The sequence below is a fragment of the Parasteatoda tepidariorum genome, chromosome 1, assembly GCF_982258835.1.
Source record: "Parasteatoda tepidariorum strain Cologne lab strain chromosome 1, Ptep-v5.0, whole genome shotgun sequence".
Classification (NCBI taxonomy): domain Eukaryota; kingdom Metazoa; phylum Arthropoda; class Arachnida; order Araneae; family Theridiidae; genus Parasteatoda; species Parasteatoda tepidariorum.
The window spans coordinates 28,551,383-28,569,540 of record NC_141755.1 but is presented as its reverse complement, the minus strand read 5'-3'; the positions used below and the strand labels follow the sequence as shown (position 1 = coordinate 28,569,540).

At 26.2% G+C, this 18,158-nt stretch overlaps 1 protein-coding gene across 5 annotated transcripts in view; it reads right to left on the bottom strand.

The window, feature by feature from the left end:
- Positions 1-3,588: 3,588 nt before the first annotated feature.
- The window catches only part of l(2)k01209 (uridine-cytidine kinase-like lethal (2) k01209), a 31,021-nt gene continuing 16,451 nt past the window's right edge, over positions 3,589-18,158 (bottom strand). For all 5 annotated transcript variants that reach the window (XM_016055775.4, XM_016055776.4, XM_016055773.5 and 2 more), the window contains exons 7-14: positions 17,461-17,522; positions 16,030-16,046; positions 15,633-15,825; positions 14,592-14,654; positions 12,364-12,486; positions 11,269-11,434; positions 9,476-9,574; positions 3,589-5,809 (exon numbers count right to left, since the gene is read on the bottom strand). In XM_016055775.4, the coding sequence (XP_015911261.1) occupies positions 5,769-5,809; positions 9,476-9,574; positions 11,269-11,434; positions 12,364-12,486; positions 14,592-14,654; positions 15,633-15,825; positions 16,030-16,046; positions 17,461-17,522 (764 nt within the window). In that variant the 3' untranslated portion in view covers positions 3,589-5,768. The remainder of the gene's footprint in view (positions 5,810-9,475; positions 9,575-11,268; positions 11,435-12,363; positions 12,487-14,591; positions 14,655-15,632; positions 15,826-16,029; positions 16,047-17,460; positions 17,523-18,158) is intronic.

Sequence of the window (18,158 nt, the reverse complement as noted above, 5' to 3'; positions counted from 1 at the left end):
GTATTAACTTCTATAGTAACTTCGAAAGTAAACGAAACTATTTTTCGGATGCGCCGTTAAATTATATAGCAAATGTTATGCTTTGTTTAAAATTACGTTGTTGTTGTAATTTTAAAAAATATGTATAATAATTTTGTTATTTATTATACATTAATATTTAATAAAAAGAGATATTATTAAAAAAATTGAGTCTATTTTATAAGGGGAAAAAGTAGTTTGACTCTAATTAAGAAAAGAAAAATTTTCATCTTTGCAATGACAATCGGTAAAGGAAATATCATTTAAATTCCTACTTAAAAAATTATAGTTACAAATTCTTTTTCTTAAAGTAGAGGATTATTTATAAGCAGTTGAAACTTTAACTTGTTTTAAAGGAAAAATGTCAGAAGAATTATGAATAATTTGCGAAATCCTAGCACTTTCAAATTTTTTATCTTGAAAATTAATGATACAAAAAACTTTCTGAACATTAGAAACCTTTTTAAAAAGTAAATCAGTTTTATCAACCCCAAGCTTAGACTTAACCAAATCCAAAACAATAAATTTAATAAGTTCAGTATCAAATTTAATTTTACTCCCAAATTTAAAAATGAAATTTTTAAGAACTTTATTCTTAAATCCAAAAATAGATTTCCTAATAATAAAAATATTATTAAGATTAACTTGATAGTTACACATTTTTTTAAATTCATCAAAATCAATAATTTTACCAGGTCCTTTACCTCTTTTATACCTAAAACTAGACAAATTACAATTAAACAATTTAAATTTAAAACAATTTAAATTTATTATGAACACAATAATTATCAAAATCAATAGTGCCTTCACCATTAAATTTACTATTTAAACCATAAGGAAACAGGGTTTTAAGACTACTAATATTTTCTAAATCAAGCCTATTATCTAAATTATCCATAAAATCCAAAATAAAGAGAGTAACATTATTAAAATCGTGAAACTGAAAGTACAAAATTTCATAATCTGTTGAACATTTATTTTTATTACTATCAAAATTTTTAATTGCAGACCTATGTGAATTAATTCTCTTATGAAATTCTAACCCCATCTGACCTATGTAACATAGATTGCAACAATTGCATTGAATTAAATAAATAATATTAGAACATTTAAAAAAAAATTCATTGGAATGACACTCAATCTGTGAATCATCAGCTAAAGGACAAGTTTTACAAATTTTATTTTTACATTTTTCAAACTTTTTTATATAATTTTTTAATTTATTTAAACATAAAATTTGACTTAGTAACTTTTTATCCGAAGTAATCCCTAAGACAAGATTAACATCAGTGCTCCTCGTTTGGGCGCGCGACGAGCTATGCGCCATGAAATAATCTTTAATTCTGCTTTGCATAGTTTTTAAAAAAATTAACCTAAAAAGTAAAAATTATTAAACATAATTAATATAATTTTTCAATTTTTCTTCGTCTCATTAGTTTGACTCTAGTTATTCAGATCAGTTGATAAATATATACTTGTAAATTTCTAACCAAGAATGAAAACTTCAATAAAATTCACACTATTTTAATATACTAGTTATAAAAGATGCATAAGTCAAACATCTGTGTTGCTATTTCTAATGCCACTTTGCTCCAGCATGGTGAAACCAAGCGAATTTAAGGCAGAGAGTGCGTTTCTTGTTTTTCAGTGGCGCCATCTATAGCCAAGAATACAACATTAACCACGCACATGTCGCAGCCCGTTTATAGGGGTGTTTGAATTCTGGGTACCCTGTGCTCCCGTTCAACCCTTTTTGTCAACGACGACTACACGTGTGTAGCAAAAGAATCAGCAAACTGGTTACATATAGGGATCAGTGCTCCAGACAAGAGGTGTTCTTTCCATAGACAGACTATAAACTGCGCAGTAGGGGGTAAAAAATATGTCACTATGTTCGAGTCACTAAACTGTGCAGAGGGGGAAAATACCATATGCGTCACTATATTCAGACTACTAAAGGATCGGATTTCTCGTTTATGGTAACCCGTGAGGAGGCCTGTTCTCTTCTAGGAGGTGCTGTCTTTAGTCACTGCAACATTCTTGGTGATGAACATGCTGATCAGTCTGCTAAAACTTGATGCTCCTTACCCTAACAATTTATACTAATGTCTGATGTGAAATAAAGAAAACGATCCACAGTACAATTTAACTAATGTACTGATATTTTAAAAGTTGTGGAACTTTTATTTATTTCAAAAAATATCAATCTTTTAATCCTACTTTTGATTTAAAGTTTTGTTGCAAGTCTGCTGTTTCATCTTCTTCAGATGAATCTACTAATACTGTAACTTTAAAAAAAAATATAAAAAAATATTTGCTTTTTTTATCAATCATCTTATTTTGCAACATTTTTATGCACAATAACTAACTAAAACAGTAATTAATAAGCATCAGTTTCTCTTTGGCTTAATTAAATTGGTGAGTTTTTAATGTATTATAAGGAGATATTCTTATAAAAACATGCATCTTGCATGTCTATTTCTCTAGAATGGAGGATTCTGGTATCCTCATTGCAAACATAGCTGCAATTTTCTTTTTTAATTAGATTTTGTGAAATGATTTATGAAATTATCTAAGAAAAGTCTTTAAGAATTGAAATTTAAAAAAAAAACATATAAGTTCCTCAAAAATAAGGAAAGTAAGTTTTTTTTTTGTGATTAAAAATATTTTCTGAAATCAAGGTCTAACGGGAAATGTATCTAAAAATGTCCCCCCCCCCCCCTATTATCAGTAAATTAAAGACTTTCTAGATTAATTTCACTTATTTGTGATTAATTTTATTTATTTGTGATATCGAAAAATTTGTCATCGAAATTCTTGATATCAACGTATGACTGAATAAAATAATCTAAGATGTTCTACCTAATCAATATAATTTAAACTACAAATGATAAAACTGACTAAATTGTTTATAGTACTTCAGAACTAATATAACAATATGATATTTTTTAAAATTTTTGTGAATTCTTAACAGTTATTTATAACTTTTAGGTTAAGTTTTGCTCGTCTTTAGTCAACACCCTCTATGCTAATTGTGAAATAAGAACGAAATATCAATATCAAGTAATATCATTTTAAATATAATTTTATGAAAATGAGACTAACGTTAGCCATTAAATACATTGTTTAAGACATACAAACTATGGCCTTTTTTTAATTTTTTCCTTGGAAGAGCACGCTTAAACTACCTCAATAATCTTAATTTAAGTACAAAGTGCAGGTATTAATTACCTGATCAGAAATGATCTAATAACTCCTGGAAATACGAATCCTCTGTGCAACAAAGACTACATTCATATAGTTTTAAAAAAATCAAACCGGAATCAAATTTAAATTATTATTCTTTCAACTTAAGAGTTCAGAAAGTTACAAATATTGTAAGCTATTAATAATTTTTTTTAATTTTTCTATTTGTAACATGATAAAATAAAGATTAAAATATGTGGAAAAAGATTTTTAAAAAAACATTTAATTAGTTAATCCCTATTGTTGCAAAATTCATTAAAAAATCTTATTTTACAAGCTTCTACAGTGTTGTGCCCCCAAAAGAATAAAAACTGTAATGCTATATTCAATGTGAAAGATTTTATTTTTTATTTTTCACAGTATTCACATGTTTGTTCTGTACATTTTTCAATCAATTAAAACAAGAATATATTTTGTTTTCAATGAAACAGACGGAGAAAAAAAAACTTAAATTTTCTATATCACAACTTTAATACTGAACACAAATAATTTCAGATAAGTGCTATAAAAACGGCAAAACAAATAGTGCTATAACAAAAGTATAAAAGCAATCAATTTGTAATGGACATTACACTAAGAAGTAAACTTCAATTCATAATTGACAAAAATGAAAAATAAGCTCGTGTTTACTAGATTTTTGAAAGATAAATGTAATTAAATTTTTAAGAAATAAGATGATATAAAACAAACGTATTAAAGCATCACTATGAAATTACTAGGAATTCTCAAGCAGGCGTCAAATACTTGATAAATTTTCTTTAAAAATCAAAAAGTTTATTTTTTTTTTTCATATATTTTTTCACAAGATTCAAATTGCAGTCTGCATTAACAGTGTTCAATAAGATCCACCCTTGTTACATACTTTTAAAATATTTGGAAGAAAAAAAGTAAAATATTATGCACATTGTGGGATCACAAATTTAATATTTAAGCTAAGAAGCAAAAATTCTATATAAATCAGTAGAATCACTACTGAAGAAAGCAAGATAAAAAACATATAAACAAGTTTGATGGTCTAAAGAAATTTGGAAACACTTTGAATAATGGACTTTCAACTTCAGTTTTCTCTGACAATCAAATATTTTTTGATGTTCTGTCCTGCTTTCTTCAGGAGTGATTCCTTAGATTAAAATAGCATTTTTTTTTCTTAGCGTAAATATTGAATGTTTATTAGGGTGGAGCAGAAAAAAAAGATTTCTATAATCGAAAAACACTATCTTCCAAAAGTTGTATATGGATTAGTATATCAATTGTGAAATTTTCCAGAATTTTCATGCACCAACGTTTCCCGCAAAATTAAAATTTAGTCATTAAAAAACATCGCATTAGTTGAACTTTCCTGTGATTTTATATCAAACGTAAATCAGTCATCAATGCTACTTTTGTGAAGTTATGGTGTACTCTTTAGTTTTCTCTCACTTACTTATTTTTAATTGTAATTTTATAAACCTCACAATAGTATTAGTAATATGAAAAAAGCTAAAAAAATAAAAACCCTCAAGAGTTCATAGACATTACTGAGCAAAGAGGAACCAGAAAAATATCAAAACAATTCATGAATAATATTTCAGTAAATACACGTTTGCAAGGTATTTTATTTTCATCTGAGAATTTTTTAGAATTTGGTATTTTTTTTAAATTTTGTACTTGTATAATTTTTACAGATATTGCAAAAAGTGAAAATATAGTTAAAAAATACTAAAAAAACTCACAAATAATATTTCATTAAACACACAACTGTTGAGTGGTAAATTGTTTTTACAAGACAGTTTGGTGAAAAATTTACAAAAGTTTGTTGTTTTTTGAAAATTTTTTAATATTTTAAGGCTCTTGCGGGCAATGAAAATGATACATAAAAAAATCTGAAAAAATTCATGAGTGATATACTAGCCCATATTAAACTTCTGAGAGGTAGTACTTTTTCATTATGAAAAACTTTGTTTCCCCACCACCCTGATGTATACGCTTTTTTGAGTTAAATTTAGAGATGGATTCTAAAATTATATAATAAGAATGATCATTGTAGAACATTTTGTATCAATTTTAAGCAGAGACATTTAAATTATTTGACAGCTCTTTTTAACTAATTTTTAATAGGAAATCTGCTTCTTACAGAAATTTCAGAATTTAATAAAGAATATTTTTATATTACAACTCTTGAAATAAAAATATTTTTAATTTATAACTCATTATTTTCAGTGCTTTAACTTACATGTCTTTAAAATACATACTTAAAGGAGGATTTTTGATTCAATTTTTAACACAACTAACAAAAAAGTAAATTTTACAAAGATACTAAAAAATTATTTCACTTACACTAACAAATTCATAGCAATTAGATCAATTAAAATGAAAATAATTTATGGCTTAAAATACTCTTAAGTTACTTAAAATGTTGACCTGTCCTTCGGAAACAGGTAAAACTTTTTAGAAAAGAAAAAAAGTAGTCAAATGGTCATAAAGTTTGGTAAATGCCTAAATAAATATATCTTTCATTTCTGTCATTAAAATACTTCAGTTCCAAAGTATCTGTCTCCAAAATTTCCTGAAAAACACAAATACATTAATTTAATAATTAATACAATGACAAATACATAATCATAATTTATTATCTAATATGAAAGATAATTAAAGTGCAGCAGAAATAATAACACTTTTTGAAAAAAAAAATTATTTTACAAATTTCCTAACTAAATTTAGTTATATTAATTAACTAATAATATAACAGTAATGATTTTTTTTAAATATTTTGCATCTAAATATGTTTGAAACTTTTGTCTTTATAAAATTATGCAAATAAGGAAAATCAATCATTATAAACAAAAATACTGTTTACAGTTTACTTTACAGCTTCTAAACTTTAGTAAAGGTTCATTGGGATATTGAAATTCTTTTAGCAGTAAAAAGTATTGTGCTTCATATAGCTTGAAACACTTTTAAACTTTAAATTTATTTTAAATATAAAAATGCATGAATAATGTTAAACCATCATACAGGATTCCAACTCAATTTCAGAAATAAAATTCCTTGATTTTTTCCAATAAAATTTAAAATCACAATTTTGTTATACATAACATTTTATTAGAAATACTTTTTATTCTCCAAGCAATGAAAATTGCTTAAAAATATATCATACTACATTTTTGTAAAAAATGAAATTTTCAAAGGCTAAAGATTAATAAATATTTTTTTTCTTACACAAATGCATAAAAATAATAATTGAACAAATGAATAAAATAATTAAAAAACAATATTTTGAACTAAAATTGAAACCCATTGCAATATTGTTAATTAACAAAGTCTCGTAAATAATATAACTAACATATTTGAGAATAAGAAATTAAATTAATTACACAAAAAAATACATTTTGAAAAACAATTATCAATCTTAAGATTCAAAGATCTATCATTACTGAAAAACAAACATGGTTACACTTAAATAAAAATTTGAGACACAGGGATGAGAGTAGTCAGAAAGTATAAAAGAGGAAATCCAAAAAACAAAAACAAAAAAAAAAGAAAGAAAGAAAAAAGGAAAAAAAAGTATATATATATATATATATATATATATATATATATATATATATATATATATATATATATATATATATATATATTCCCCAGACAACATATATATATATTTATATATATATATATATATATATATATATATATATATATATATATATATATATATATATAATATATATATATATATATATATATATATATATATATATATATAAAAACAAAAATTTGACAAAAAAGTGCGATTTTTAAACTTGTAAACCATGTGAATATAAATCCCGATATGAGACTTTTAAATCACGTAAATATCAAACTCTACATCGAATTTAAAAAATGCGAAAATACAAATCATGATTTTTTAATTTTTTGATCACGATGCATAATTTTTAAATCGCGCGATATTACAACCACAAAAACGAATCATGGTATTGGATTTTAAGCTCACGTGAATACGAATTGCTACATGGGGCTTTAAAAGCTCGTAAATACAAATCGCGATATTGATTTTTTAAATCTCGTAAGTAAGAATCGCACTGTACAATATTTAAATCGCCTGAATAAGAATCGCAACGTTCAACTTTTAAATCAGGTAAATACGAAAATCGAGATTTGATAATAAAATCGAGATTTTAAAAATGCATAAATACAAAACACGATATTGGATTTTTAAATGTCGTAAATAAGAATCATAATATACGATATTTAAATAGCTTAAATAAGAATCGCAATGTGCAACTTTTAAATCAGGTAAATACAAAAATCGATGATTGATATTAAAATCGCGTGAATAAAAATCGAGATCTGAATTACGAAAATACGAGCTATCCAGCCGACGGATAAAAAATACGGAAAATCTTATTTTCTGTGCGTGAAATCGGAGAAAATAGCTAAAGTAAGTAAAAATGCGGAAAGGTTAGCAGCTAGGGCGTAGATTGAATTTTCTGTTTATCTTTGAAAATCGTAAATAAATATAATTATTTTACTTTAATGACTGAATTTAAAAAAAACGGGATATTTATTTTAAAAATAACGAAACTTTTAGAGAATCGGAGTTTTTGATAAAAAGGCTGAAATTCGAGAGACAAAAAAAATCTCATCCCTGTATAAAGGTCAACCAGTTTTATCCCAAGGAAATGATTTTTAGAGAAACTTCAGAGGGAGGAAAAGGGACTTCAACAATTTCCCTTCGCGGAAAATTAAATTCCTCATAAAACATTTTAACTTGGGCAAAAAAAAATTTCAGCGGAAATTAGCGGGAAAAATGGAAAAATCTGAAAAACAGCGGAAATCCGCGAATCCGCGGAAGAATCTCATCCCTGGAGACAAGAAATTGTTAAACAAAGAATATTTTATACAATATATTATTCAAATTTCATATATCTAAGAAAATTTAAGTTAGTTGCAACTGATAAGAAATAATAGTATAATATTTACAAGAAATAACAGATATAATAATGCCTTATTTACTCTGAACATTAGTTATGTTTCGCTACCTTGAATTTTAAGACTTAATTATTTTCTTATTTGTAGCAATACTTTATTCATGTTTAACATATAAATTTCATTATTAGCAAACTTTTCCCCCCAAAATCAAATTCTCTTACAATTTCAGATTTAAATTAATCTTAATTTGGTATCATCATCCATTTTTCCTGTGTAATTAAACAATCCAGCTCTAGGGAAAATTTAAATTTCTGAGGATAGATTTACATTTCTCTTTCATTATTTAAGTGCATGATAGAATATTTCTTTATTGAACTAGAACGTAAGTCTGAACCATTTTATCAATCTCACGTTCCACTGTTACGTCCTCTGTACGTTCATCACATCTGGGCTCAGTATTAACAATGATCAGTCCGCAAAGGACCACTAAAATCTGTCTCAGATCACAATGAAATAATAATTAGTTGTTCCCCTGAATCAGTAACAAATTGCAGTCAATTGAGTGTAAAGAAACTACTGTATGCTTGCTTGGTTTCTTCATTTTTTTGGTTTTATGTGTTTTATGTGTGTTTCTGCCAAAAAATTGCATACTTCATCAGAACTGAGAAGATTACACATTTTCTGTACTCTTTCAACTAATTTCATGTTTATAAAATCTTCTTTTACTTTTAATATCAGTATATATATATGTTTATCAGTTATCAGTGTTATGTATATCAGTTTATATATATGCTGATCAACTTGTAAAAGTATAAATTTAAATTGTAACACAAGACAATTATTTAACCTGTTTATTCAAACATAAAATTTTGATTTGTATAAAACTTTAATTGCAATTTATTTCATTTCACGTATTTTTAGGTTTTTTGTTTTGTCTTATTTATTTCTTTTTTATTTATTTCTTTTTTTATTTATTTATTTACTTACTTTGTTAAATCTAAATGGGGGTGGGAACAGACATTTAAAAATGTATACATACTATTGAAATCTTTCAGAAAAAAATCTTTTGGAGCAGTACACAATTTTCTTAATTTCGAGTATAAAATTTAATTAATTTCAAACTCTGCACTTTAGTCATGAGTCATTACTGGCGTTTACCTAAATGTTCTAATAATTGTAAGCTTTCTTAGATTATTTCTTAACATTTCCTTTTAATTTATTTCATTTTTCAATTTTTACACAACACTAACTAAATACAAAGAATATATATACTGATTATAAATAATATTAAATTTTTTACCTATTCCTGGCATGATATAAAACCTATCATTAACTTCAGGATCAACTTCTGAAGTAACAATTTTCACTTTTGGAAAAGCATACGCTATGGTGTGAACACCTAAAGAAAAAATATAATGAGGATGTGTTTAATAAAATAATTTTAAAAAAAATAAAACCAAAAATTTAAGTTTTTATATACTATGAAAATAAAATTTTATAAAATATAGGTAAATCACTTGAAATGACCAGATCCTTATTTGATTAAAATTAAAATTAACACACAAACAAAGGATTATATTATTTCCTAATAAACTTGGTAGATATGGCTGGTAGATAGTCTTTTGCTTTACAAAATTTAATTCCTTTACGATTTTATTTACAATACCATAAATATAAAATAAGCAGTGACATAGATTTGTTTGATGATTGATTAAAAATAAATGATAAAAAAAACTCCCATCCTATCAAATACATATTAATTCCATCATGAGTTTCAAAAACCAAAAGAATTCAATAAATGCCATCATTGAAAAAAAAAAATTTAGAATAAAGTTATGACATTTTTCAACATAGTCACATGAAGTTAGTGAGTTTTATTCGTTGCAGCAACTAAATGTATATTAACAATAATTTTTTAAAAATTTTTTAAGGTAAAATAAAGTATAATTTAATTTTTCAATACTATAATCTGCAGATTTATCCATGAAGAATCTGCATCAACCAAAATGAGTTTAGGAAGTTAATTGCTTTTTCTTTTTCAATACTACTGTGTTTAAAAAAGAATCCAACATAAATATTGCAATCATAAAGAATAATTTTAAAATCACTCGTATTAAAGATAGAAAGAAGTTCCCCTACCTTCTCGCTCCCCAGGAAAATGACGGGGTGAGGTTTCACCCTCTATTTCTCGATCCCCTGTTATTTCCGGGCTGGAGTGTTCAGTAGTAAAGCTCCAATAAGAATAAAACTAATTCATTTCTTTTGCACGGAAAACAGTTTATTTCTCATTTTACACACCAGATGGCAGTACCAGGATATTTTTAAGGTTATTGAAGATAGTTAGTTTGTTTTAAACTAGATGTCAGCACTAACGAGAGATGTAGGAAGGAAACTCGGTACTACTGTTCAGATTGTGACGTTGGCCTCTGTATCTCATGCTTTGAAATTTGTCACACAAGAAAAAATTACTAATCTTTATTTATATTATAGGTAAGTTTAATAAAATTATTTTTTAATGTTCAAAACACATATTTTTTAAATTTTCCTTGCTTGCTGGAAAATCAACATTAAGTCATAGAATGTTGGCTTTTCCTAAAAATTTAATTTTTTAAAATTTTAAGCTAAAAACAAATAAATATTAAAAATGAATATATATATTGTTCATACACATATTTTCATATAATTTTCAGGGATAAAAAAAATAGGCACTTTTATGACCGTTTTCTTGAAAATTAACCGATTGTTAAGTGGTTAACTTCCTTTCCTAATTTTGGTCGATCTGAATTTTGCTTGGATAAAAAGGACTTCCTAAAAGCTTCAAACAGAATCTTTAAAATAGAGCCGACAGTTTTGTCGTGTAAAATCTTCCAAAACATTTTCTGCCAAAAGATAGTTTACATAGAGATAGCATAGAAGTGTTTCCATAATTTTGTCCAACCCCTGAACATATTAATGCCAAAACAACAAATTTTTTCCACTGAAAAAAGCAGTGTCCGCCTTGAATTGTAAAAGAAAATATATAAAGATGACTTTCCATAGCTTATTAAAAACTCTTCATTTAAAATATTAATAAAAGTATAAGAAATCCTGTACCGGATTCAGCCATTAATAAGGAACAAAGCATAATATTTTCTTCGGGGACACAATGGTCTAGAAGCACTCTGATAGCCATCATAGCAGCAGCACCTGTTGCAACAGTGGCGTCCATCAATATGATGAAATAATCCTTGATGTCTTTGGGTAAACGCAAATAATAGAGCTGTAAAGAATAATAAAATAATTATTGAACTCTAACTTGATATTGTGCAGTTAATTGTCGTTCTTTGCATCAAACACAGATGTTTAGACAAGAGACTAGATGTATTTTATTAAGATTATAAGACATATGAAATAGAATAGGGGTGCACAACCTGCAACACAACAGCTTTTGATGTGCAGCCCGCGGGAGTGTCAAAAAATTATAAATATTTTTGAAAAATGCTTTTATGTTTTTGAGCTCTTTTTGCGTAAATTTCTTAGTGAATCAAGTGCAGTTTTTCAACGGTTATTGCAACGGATTTTTGCGGTTATTAAATCGCAATGTTTATAATTAGATATGTTGTAATTTCCCTGTTTTGGGGCTAAAATAACGTTTTTCCCTGACTTTTTTTTACTCTAAAGATTCCTGGTGCATACGAACCTTGTATAAATTCCTGATGATGCTATTAAAGGGCTACACACGCTCATATATATATAAAAGTATACACACGCTCATATATATATATATAAAAAAGTATACACACGCTCATATATATATAGAAAAGTAAACACACGCTCATATATATATTATAAAAGTATACACACACTCATATATATATAAAAGTAAGCTTAAGTTAAAGAAAAAATTATTCCATAGTTATCATTTAAATTCTGGTATTTCCATAATTCAAAATTTAAACTTTGAAATATTATGCATTATATTTCTTTACAAAGGATGCTGGAAATAAGTGTAACACAAAAAAAGGAAGCAAAAAGAAAGATTATTAGAGTACCTTCAAACTGTGGAATCTACATTACCAGAGAAAGGCAAATCCTATAAAGAGCCGATTTTAATAGGTAAAACTAATTGTTGTCAAATTAGTCTACATAATTCTGGTTGTTTGCTCTTATCTGAAACTAATTTAAACATACTTTCAATATTATACTCACTTCAGGCTCTCCAGTTACTTGGTTTGTCTGAATTAGAATTTTTCCTAATCTGACGTCTTTAAGTACATCACAAAGTGCTTGTTCCATAGTTTCACCAGCACGTAAAATAGATACACCACAAATCTAAGGCGGGAGAGAGAAAAAAACTTGATCTTAAAGATTAAGCATACATAATAGAAATAAAAGAAATAGGAAAGCATTGAAAAAAATTCATAAAAAAAACATGTTGATCAAATATAAACTATTATAGGTTTTAACAATAAATTTTAAAAAATTCAAATTGGTATTAAATTAGAATGTTTATTAAAATACTTAACAGACTATCCTATAAGTGAATTAACCATAAAATTACAATGGTATAGTCACCATACATCAATCAAAGAGTAACGGCTAATATTATAAGTAAAACAAAACATAGAAATATGTGACCGAATAAGATTTTGGTAAATAATTAAATTTCAACTTATTAAATTAAGCATAAGGTGAACAAGATAATGCTGGTGTGTATAAGGAATAAGGCATGAATTACCCCATATTTATTGGTAAAGTTAAAAAATACAGTAAAATAAATGCTTAATTCTTTTTATATTTTATCTCACTTTTTTGCCTTTACTTTAACCTGATTCAGATGAAGTGAGATGCTTCGACAGAAATATTTTCAAAAAACTACGACACCATTACAAATTTATATGATTCTGCAGGGTGCATAGCCAAATTATTCAACAAAAAATGAGCACCTTTAAGCACTTTTCAAGCACTCAAAAAATATTTTTAAGCACTTTAAAAAAATATAATTAGTCAGGGTTGGAAAGCTTTTCACAATTAACAGTTTCATCTTGTTTCAACCGTCATATCAAAAAAAAATCATTTTGGCACTGTTTTTGACAATTGTCAAAAATCATTAAATTTTTAATCATGTAAAACGAATGGCGTCTTCATACGCTACGAACTGACAATAAGCCTAAATAGATTAGGGTAGAATTAATTGTGAAAGCGTTGAATAGAACAATGCGAACTGTGTCTTTTTGCATAATTCGAAACTAAAATCAACATAGTAAATGAAAAATCTCATTTTGAAAAAGGAAAAATTAAGCACTTTTTAAAAACACCAAATGAAAAAAGCACCTTTAAGGGCTTTTCAAAAAACGAAAATAAGCACCTTTAAGGGCTTTTCAAAAAACGAAAATAAGCACCTTTAAGCACTTTTTAAAAACGCTACACACCCTGTTCCAGTACATGTTTTTTAATTTAAAATTTATGTTGTTATATCAGTTTTTGAAACAAATATGGTTGAATGAATAATATTTAAGAATATCGTTGAATGAATACTCCATTTTTGAAACAGAAATGAAAACAAATCATTTTTGTCTATTCAAATTATTTGTTTTCATTCCAATTAAATAATTTGTTTTCATTCCTTCGGTTGATGTCAATGGTTTGCTTTCATGCATTCAATCATTTTTCAGAAATGTCAACTTTTAATATTTCATTCTTTTTACCTTTTAAAACAGTTTAGTTTCAGAAATGAAAACAAAACATTTTTCTTGATTGTTCTTTAACAATTTATTAACTTATGAAACACTATATTCTACTACAAGTTTCAAAGAAAAAACAATTATCTTTAATGAAATTTTGTATTAAAACAGATTACAAATCAATCTTGAAGATAAATTTGAATTGCAAGGTCTCCCGATTCATTAGAGCACAATTTTCTTACTCCAAATTATTATCTTTAAAATATTCCTGATAATACATTTGAATAAAAATACATTAATACTGTAAATGATCGTTCAACACTATTTCTGGATTATTAATTAAAACTTATTCCTAAATTGAGTGGTGGCCTGGATTATTAATTAAACAGTGATCTCCCAAATAAGATACCCACTCCAGAGTATCAAAATTGTGGTGGCATGTCTTCGGATCATCCTCAGCAATGTTTTCTAAACTGTCGCCAATAGTTTAATGATATAAGAAATGCAATGTTGAATTGTGTATCATTACACAAACTAGAGCAGAGTAATAGAATTAATCAGAAACAACAAATTAACAACCAGTATCTTCTCAGGAAACAAATAGCTTCAATAATAGAAATTAGTAAAAATGTAGATGCCTATTTCAACATGGATTTAAACTAAAATCTTTAAATGCTCAACATTTAAGATTAAAAAATTAATGATTAAAGCTTATAATAATATTTTAATTCAAATTATGTGATGAACTTTTACCTTTTCAGTAGCTATACGTTTTCCCTGATACGGTACTCCTTGAGGTGTTTCAACTATGATAGGCTGCATAAAAGAGAAAATATAATTATCCGAAGCATACATAAGAAAATAGGGATTTGAGAGAAATCTATTATAATAATTAAAAACAAAAGTAATTTTAACCGATAAGGATAGAAATACTACAAAATTAATTATTGTAAATATTTTAAAAGACAAATATTAATATTATGGATCAAATAATAACTCTTAGAAAGACCTCGATTGGGATTGCAATAAATTTAAGAAATAAACTAGAAAGATTTTAAATACACAGGCCAGAATGCAATATAAAACCAACACAATGATGTATTTTTTAAAACTCAAAATTAAATATTGATACCTGAGTGTGTTCTAGTTGTTCTTTAAATTCTAATGAAGTAGTTATACTTTTATTTGTCTCTTATGACATGTCGACATAAATAATTAATAGAAATTATCATTTGCAATTTTTTTCTATATTTTACATACTTTTAAATGCTCCTTTATTTAAAAAATTTATTATTTTTATATCATTGTCATGTAAAATTAAAATCATATTTAACTAACATTATTCGTTTATTTATGACTAAGCAATTAAAAATAAATAATTCAAAGTAGTAAGCTTATTAGAATGTATTTTGATTTGAAAACTTATCATTTAAAACTACTAATAAAATTACGAGAACAATCAAAATAAAAAGAGAGAGAAAAAAAACTTTCCAAGTATTCTTAAAAGTATTTTTGTTTGATGCGACCACCAACTAGAAATTCTTTGCTGAAAGGGTGACCCTTCCACCAGTTATCTTTGAACAAGTTTTCAGACCCCGAACAATAGACTAACTATCTCTACTCAAACATCTCCTCTAAGTAACAACCTTGTGAAAAATTTTAAGGGATCCCTCTAGAAGTGTAAATTAGCATAACAATTATGAAGAAGCTGAATTTATGAACATAGGCATGAAATATAAAAACAGAATTAAAAAAAATTACCTTGAAAATTTTATGTGAAAATAAAATACTTACTTTGAAAGGCAGCAAAGATAATGAATATTCTATAAGAAGCCTCATAAGTCGCTTGGAGTAAAAAATAAATTCATCCCTAGAAGTATTCTTGTCCCTAATGAAAGTATAGAGACCCTTTATTTGTGATGTGGACGGAAGAATTTGGAGAGCTTCAGGCAAAGGCTGGTCACTATGACTTTCAGCTAGTTTAGATCTATAAAAACAAAATTAGATCTAATCATTTCTTAACATTAACTAATTTTTTTTTAAATTACTAACTACAAAAAGCATACAAATTAAAAACTATGAAACAAAACAACAAATTTATCTATTGTATTTGCAAGCAAAAGTTATATTTATCAAAAAAAATTTATTCTTCTCATAACTAGGAAATGATAAATCATACTTTTTTACTTACCTCAACTTAAGGCCTCTCTGAAAAAAAGTAAAAGGGTAATCAGCACAAAATTGTGAAACTTTAGTTAATACATGATTTTCATGTTTATTTTAAATGATTGATTTAACTCAGGACATATTAACCAAAATACCCCAAGAAAGTAATTTAATGCCATAAGTACTTAAATTACTTTCTTCACAATTTTAAAACGAACATGTAAAAACATGTAAAATTTAACTTACTAGGAGGCTTCGCCCCCTGATCGCTGGCGCTCGCCAACCCCCGGAACTGCCTTGGCAGTTCATTTCGGATTGCTTCGCAATCCGATGCTCGCTTTGCTCGCTCATTGGATACGCTCTTAACGTCTAGCTTTTGTATACTTTTTTGAACACTGAAGTTCCGAAAACTTTTCACTGTAGAACATTCTAAACCTGTGCATTTCAATATTAATTTGAAATTGCAAACAGTTCACATATTTTTCTTAATCACACTATTCTAAATCTCAATTGTTGAGAAAAGTAACTGTTGTAAGTTTTGTTTTAAAGTCTTTCCCACCAGAGGGCTAAAACCATGTGTTGTAAAACAATATGAAATAGTACTGAACGCCGGATGTAAAGCATCGGCTTCGATGAAGAGAATTTTGTGAGAATTTTTTTGATAATTCGGTGAGAATTCACCTGATTAGACATATGATGCTCACTACGTGCTCTTGTGCGCCGAAGCCTATCAATTAAAAATTAAAACTGTTGCCAACGCGAGAAAAGAAATATCATCGGTTTTATTGATACATGCGTATTAGCGTTTTATATAATATAGATATTCATTCTTTTATCACAATAATGCTCATTTACTTTAGCAGAAAAATATATTTTAACTAACTTAATTTTGGAAATAAATTTTGACAGTAAAAACACTGAGTTAAAAATTTTGATAAGCAGATTTTATATTTTATTTCTTCTATGTCTTCATAATTAATTTAACAAATTTACTTTATTCCGATGGTTACAAAAGTGATTTTTGCATGTCAAATATACAATTTTTGCAAACCTTTAAATATGTTTTGAGAATAATTGCTCTTATTATTGTTTGTATTATTGATTTTTACTTTAATATATATATAATTAATATGTTGACCCATTTTATTTTTTAAATTTAAAATTCTCTGAGTTTCAAAAAACGTTTTATCAAAATATTTTGAAAAAAATGCTAAAATAAAGTGAGGGATAAACAAATTTTTACTTAAATCTTTTCTGCAGTTTCTCAGAAAAATTACAACTAACTTGGCCAGCTAAATCTTTTTAATAGCAAAACTTTGCTAGACTGAGAACTGTTAGTACTAAATGGCTTTTATAGACAAGTAAAAATTTCTAAACAAATAACTCGCTTTAAATTTATAAATTATAATATGCTAAAAACATAAAAATTTCAACTCTAGAATTAATATTCCCTTACCAATTGTAGTTGTGTATGCACATGTTGAACAATTAAGGATATAGCTATTTCATTTTCACCACCTAAAAAAAAGTAAATTAAGAAGCTTATAAGGCATATAGGTTTAGAATAATTAAAACAGATTTACAATGGCTTCTGGTGCATAAAAACCAGCCAAATAATAAAACCACATTATTAAAAAATAATTCTTACAAAAAAATTTAAAAAAAATTTTTTTAATGCAAAATTACTTTCACTTCACATAAAAATTTATCTAAAAAATATTCCAACAAAAGTTATTTTTTCTTTAAAACTTGATGCAGGATGATTTAGGCATTTGCTAAAATTTGTAACTAAATTTCTCTCTTCATTAAAGCCATATTTTTTTTTTTAAATTATGAATTTTAAAAATTTGTCAATATGGTATCTTAATCTCAAAATATGATTTTTATCAAAATATCAAAAATATGACATCAAAAATATGAAATATGTATCAAAAATATGATTTTTCCTTTTAAAAAATTAAATTTTTAAGAATATAAAATTTTGAATAAATTTAATTCAAAATTTACAAGTCTAATTTTTTAACTTAAAATATCACCTGCACTTATTAATTAGCATATTTTAGGGGTCAACCCCCATGAACCATTAAGATTGAGTCCTAGAGTGTGAAGATCCGATCATTAAATCAAAAGTTATTGAGGGTGGTCCAATTTTTT